The sequence below is a fragment of the Hypomesus transpacificus genome, chromosome 18, assembly GCF_021917145.1.
Source record: "Hypomesus transpacificus isolate Combined female chromosome 18, fHypTra1, whole genome shotgun sequence".
In the NCBI taxonomy this organism is placed as follows: domain Eukaryota; kingdom Metazoa; phylum Chordata; class Actinopteri; order Osmeriformes; family Osmeridae; genus Hypomesus; species Hypomesus transpacificus.
Genome location: NC_061077.1, coordinates 13973136 through 13979135, shown reverse-complemented (window position 1 = coordinate 13979135; position 6000 = coordinate 13973136). Strand labels below are relative to the sequence as shown.

Here is a 6000-nt window from a genome sequence, read left to right as displayed (position 1 = left end):
ACACCTGCCGGGCTGCCGCTGTTGACTACAGAGGAAAGAGGCATTGCTATTGATCGATCGATCGATAGACAGACAGACAATACAATATAAATTGTAGATATACAGAGAAATTAGGAGTTTCTTTGACAGAAAGTGTGTCTGTGTATGTTTGTGTGTGTGTGTGTGTGGGGGGGGGGGGGTAGTTGGAGGGGAGAGGGAGGGGCAAAGGTATACAGTATAAAAGTTTGGCAGGCCAGATGGGAGTGTCATTCAGGTGTGCTTGCACCTTCCCCTTCACATCTCTCTGTCCTTCAACTTGCTCTCTGACGGATACTAGCCATATACAGACTTCAACACTACATCTTTCTGATTCAACCAGGTACAGTTAACTCAATATCATACAGCTTAATATATCAAGAATTACTCATTTTAAGTTTTGTGTATCAAGTTGTGTATCAAGGATTTCAACTTTTATCTTTTATCTATCTCTAACTTTTTTGTAAGTTACCAATACGTTAGAATAAGACTCAGCGACTATGACAGACTCTACTATCACTTCTGGGGTCATGTTGTGTGTTGCATGTGTTTGTGTTGGTGTGCTGGAAACACTTACAGTATTTAAAGAATGTGTTTTGGGGATTTTCAGATTGCAGAAGGATGCTGGCGACTCTTGAGACAGTAAGTGTATTTGTATTATATCTTTAAATGTGGTGATATTTTTGTTCCTTACCCAATGTTTGGAGTATGATGGACCAACAACATTATTCGGATTCAAAAACAACACTGCCTAAACCATTTTTGTAAACTTTTTTTGCACCTATGCACACACTTTTATAACTGTTGGGCCCAGTGGACCCGAAACACCAAATATGTTATATAAATGTTTAGGTGGAAGGGAAAGGGTCCACAGTGTGGACTCAATGAAAGTTTGTTGTTGTTCTTCACAGAAAGTCTTAGCCTCTGAGTCTTGAGTTGAAAATAACAAATTGCATAATATCTCTTTTAGTGGAAATTCAAAAGGGTCTCCCACAGACCCAAACACCACAAATAAGTGTGTGTATGTTATTGTCTGTCTGAGTTAGTAATCTAATCAGGGTCGTAATCATAATATATATTGGCACATCCCCCCCGATTATTCAAATCAGGTCAAAATGACCCCCCCAATATATTGCAAAAAATATATACATAAAATATATATGTGCTATTCTATGACAGGCAACCACGCACGCTGTCCGAAATTATCATTAAAAAATTAATCATATTCATAACTAAATGTAAAAAGTTCTCAGGGGGGGGACCCTCAGACTCCCCAGCAGATTTTGTGCCTCTCAATGTTGACTCCATGGCTACAGCCTTGAATCTAACAGTGAAACACTACAGCAAAACTTTAATCAGTCATTGTCAAATAGGTCTGAATCCTGGATATGGTCAAGACCCCATTAACCCATAAACAAATAAACACAAATACAGTACTCTTACCAGCAACATGTCTGTTTGTCAAGTCTGAATGCAAACTAAGCATACACACTGTATTACTTTGTTGTCTGTACACTGTGTTGACTGAGACTGTTAATGGAGGCATAGGCTACATTTGGCAGTCAAAACAACACAAACCCCAACCACGCTGCTCCTGCCCTAACCACCAGGGAAACATACACATTAGATATAATAGACTACAGCCTACTGATGCTGTACTATACAGTGTGTGTTTTGAATGTCTGTTTCAAAACAAGTAAGCTTAGTAAAACTAGCATTTTGTTGTGGTATGGATGAGTGAATTACTGTGGATCAAAAGTCCTTCCTAAAATGTTATAGATTTATTATTACAGTTAACTTGATGTAGATGAATGGTTTTACTTGGAACAGAAGTATTATAACCTTTATTTGATCATTGACATGCTTATTGTGTCAAATGCAAAGGTCCTCAGACAACTGCAGCCCTTCATGCAAAACACTCTCCCCCCCTCCTCCTCACTTTTCATTTCCCCCACAGATGGCATACATGCCTGAGCTGGGCCTTAGCGGAGAGCATGAGGGCTGGGGCGGTCATTCCACGGCCGAAGTGGATCTGGAGGTGATCGAGGAGTACCTGCAGGAGCACTCCCTGGAAGTGCTGCCGCTACGCAGGCCAGCCACCCCACCTGCCACCCCCACTCAGCCCACACTCACACACCCACACTCACACCCGGAGACCACAATCATAGGTGAGTGAGTGGGCGAGTGAGTGAGCGAGGAAATGATTGTACAAAATACTGTGCATGCGTAAACTAACAGTGTAGTGTCCCTCCACAGAGAACAGTTGGTCAGGCCAACATGCATATGAGTGGAACTACGGCTCTCAGACACCACATGAAGAGTATGAGGAGCAGGCTCCCTCCCAGATGTGGCCCAGCCCTCACAACAACCACTGGGTGAGTGTGAGCAACACATCATCTTTCCATCATTATTGGTATGGCGTATTGATAAAATAATTAATAAAATAATAATAAAATACAAATAAAAATGTAATGCTGTGACAAAAAAGTAAAAGTAAACTGTCAAAAGGACTACATATTCAAATAATCTTAAAAAACAAAATGTCAGTTTTTCTATTTTTAGCTTGGACTCCTTTGGTGCAAGACTTAGTAGTAAAGTACCTCATTGCAATAGCGTGTTTTTATGTGTTTTCAGGATCACAGTGCATATTCCTATGAGACAGCTACCTGCAGTGACTCAGACTCCCAGTCCAGCAGTTCCCAGTATCCAGACTACCCCTACAGCCCCTCCCCACCATCGGAGCGGAGAAGTAGGGAGACCAGTGAGACACTGCCCCTCACCCCGCTTTCAGGTACAACCCCCAACTCTAAATACATGCCACATACACAAAAAACACACTCATCACCTACATCTGGCACCTAAAGTTATTCCATAAGCAATGAGATTTGTTGCTTTTGTGGTTTATGGTATAGTAATCCCGCATGACCTGCTAAACTGAAATTCACAGACACACACAAACACCACGTCTTTTTACGGCACAACCTTCACCTTCCCAACCTCAAACAGGAAAAAGAAAGGAGCGCTTGTTCCAGTTCCTGTTTGAAATGCTGGAAACCCCATCCATGCGCAGCTGTATCTGGTGGGTCCAGTCCTCATCTGGAACCTTCCAGTTTTCCTCCCAGAACAAGGAACGTCTGGCCCAGCTCTGGGGCCACCGCAAGGGAAACCGCAAAACCATGACCTACCAGAAGATGGCGAGAGCCCTGAGGAACTACTCATGCACCGGCGAAATCTGTAAAGTCAAAAGAAAACTGACCTACAAGTTTGACGAGAGAACGTTACGAGGGCTGCAGGGGAACAAACACACACACATGGGGACACACAGACTAGAATAAACACACTAAGCCCCCACACACAAAATGATACACATTCTAGACCACACACACAAATACAAACTGAGAATGAACATGCCTTTTTAGAGCAGCTCTATAGAATAGATTCTTAATCAATCCACTGGTACCTTAACAGCCTTTTCTAGGCTTTTCCTTGATTTCATTGTTTTAATAACATATTGACTTGGTTTCATTGTTTATTGTATGGCAACAATTACACATTCTGTTGTAATGCCACTAAATTAAGCAGAGTTGGATGGAAAAGAAATCCTGTGGATTTCAATTATCATGTTGAAAGCTTTTAACATGCACCTCTATTGACTTATAGAGAATGTTAATGTGCTAACCCATCAAGGAAAAAACTGATGAATACTGAGTATTTGAAATAGCAGGAGAGAAGTCATTAAACACAAAAAGATTATGAGAATGTGCCATTGATGTGCAGAAATAAGGATAAGAAAAGAATAGTATGTGACTATGAGAGTACAGTATTGATATTCATGTTCAATATTGACCATTCCAGTCTGTTGTTGGTAGATTTGAAAGACATCTTGTATAAGCTTGATGGATACATCTTGTCTTTAGCTGGGCTCAGCTGAGAGACTTTGGATATTACTCAGCGTACACCTATCCACATTTTCAGCAAAAATCCTGCCAAATGGTTAGGTCCTTTGAGGCTATGGACGTCAAGCTGTGGTGATACGAAGGGAGAAGGCTTTGAACATTTGTAAATCTGAGGATTGTCTGTATACAAACCAGCTACTTTATAAGTAGATTGAATGATTCATGGAACACGATGATTTTGCAATGAAGAATAGCTTAGTTTTTTTCAACATTTTGTAAAAGTCTGTGAATTTTTTTTTTTTCTCCAATCTGTTTTATATGATCGAATAAATATGAACTTAAAATAACTGACCAAAAACATTTAAAACACACAGCACAATGTGTTGCCAAACTACACAGCACCTGCTATTCCTTCCCCCCTCCTTCCAAGACACACACTGAAACAAAGTAACCATTTTCTCACAAGGCTTTATGCAAAGTATGCCTGGGGCATGAAACCGCCATCACAACAGTCCTGTTGATCAATAACAACACCCCCACTATGAAGCAGGAGTTACTGTAACTAAACACACACACAGGTAAACCAATATATTTTTCCATAGTCAAATTTTAAGGCGTGTGAATAGTGAAATAGAACCATTCAAAACCACAAATATAGGCACAACTCAAAACATATATCAGTTAAATAGACAGCAGTGATACCTCTCCCAAACACCTAGTTTGACCTAAAGCCACATGGTGGCGCTAGCTTCACAAACTTGGATTGTATGACTCACCTGCAACAGCTTCTCTATCCCCTCATCGGTCTGTTCTGCACAAGCAAAAATGTGTTGCCTAAACTACGTATGTTTCTGTTCTGTCCCAATGACCCATTCAATTCCTTGGTGAGCTACACACCCTCATAGCATAGTAAGGGTAGGGTGTTCACTGATTCAACACAGATGCTCTCTAGAGTGTGTTTACCCCAACAAATATTCTTCTTTCCACTTACTTCCCACACTTTTTCTGTCTGTGTGTGAGAGAGAGTTAATGAGGTAAGTGTGGAGTTGGGGTTATGACAATCTGAGCTTTTGTTCAGATGCAAATAGACTTCTGCCAAGAAATCACTGCCAGAAGAATTTACTTTCTTGCGTTCTCCTTCTCGTCCCAAGAATGGCGGAATGGGCTTGGGTTATTTACACTATCTTAGAGGTGTTGGTTGCCGTGGCATGTCGCCTAGGTAATGTGTTAGTAGTGTGTGCTGTGTGTGTCTGTGTCCGCAGCTCTCTCAAAGAGCCAACATTTTGCTTCCTGGTGTCACTGGTGGTGGCTGACTTCCTGGTGGGCATGGCTGCTGTGCCTCTTGCCGTGCTATTGGATGGTTGGGTGTGTTTGACCCCTGAACTATGCCTACTTCTCAGTTGTGTGGTGCTGGTGCTAACTCAGTCCTCTGTCCTGTCACTGCTGGCTATTGCTGTGGGCCGCTACCTGCGTGTGCATACACCTCTCAGGTAAGATACCAGTGTACAGTGCCCTCCAAAAGTATTGGAACAGTGAGGCCAATTCCTTTATTTTTGCTGTAGACTGAAAACATTTGGGCTTGACATCAAACGATGAATGTGAAACCAGAGATCAACGTTTCAGCTTTTATTTCCAGGTATTTACATCAGGATCTGATGCACAAATTAGAAAATATCACCTTTTTGTTCAAACCCACCCATTTGTCACGTGAGCAAAAGTATTGGAACATGTGACTGACAGGTGTGTTTTGTTGCCCAGGTGTGTCCTATTACATACATTATTCAATCAATAAATACCACTGAATGTCTACACTCAGGTTCAGATTGGGTAAGATAGGTTTTGTCTATGCAGACTGTATTCAGAGGTGAAAACAACATGAAAACCAGAGCGCTGTCTTTGGGTGAAAAACAAGCAATTGTGAGTCTTAGAGAAGATGGAAAATCAATCAGAGCCATTGCAGAAACATTGGCCATAGCCAGTACAACCATTTGGAATGTCCTGAAGAAGAAGAAAACTACTGGTGTACTAAGTAACAGACGTCGAACAGGTAGACCAAGGAAAACATCAGCAGTTGATGACAGAAACATTG

The 6000-nt window shown here is 41.5% G+C and overlaps 2 protein-coding genes across 2 annotated transcripts in view; both read left to right on the top strand.

The window, feature by feature from the left end:
• Window positions 1–247: 247 nt before the first annotated feature.
• LOC124480696 (transcription factor PU.1) lies at window positions 248–4252 on the top strand. Its single transcript, XM_047040252.1, has 6 exons — window positions 248–358; window positions 626–657; window positions 1973–2183; window positions 2272–2390; window positions 2650–2806; window positions 3022–4252. Exons 2-6 carry the CDS (start codon window positions 637–639, stop codon window positions 3348–3350), a joined length of 837 nt encoding a protein of 278 aa, XP_046896208.1. The 5' UTR covers window positions 248–358; window positions 626–636; the 3' UTR covers window positions 3351–4252.
• Window positions 4253–5063: 811 nt separating this feature from the next.
• The window catches only part of LOC124480694 (adenosine receptor A3-like), a 30554-nt gene continuing 29617 nt past the window's right edge, over window positions 5064–6000 (top strand). Inside the window, exon 1 of the mRNA XM_047040249.1 lies at window positions 5064–5401. Coding sequence (XP_046896205.1) covers window positions 5064–5401 — 338 coding nt within the window. The remainder of the gene's footprint in view (window positions 5402–6000) is intronic.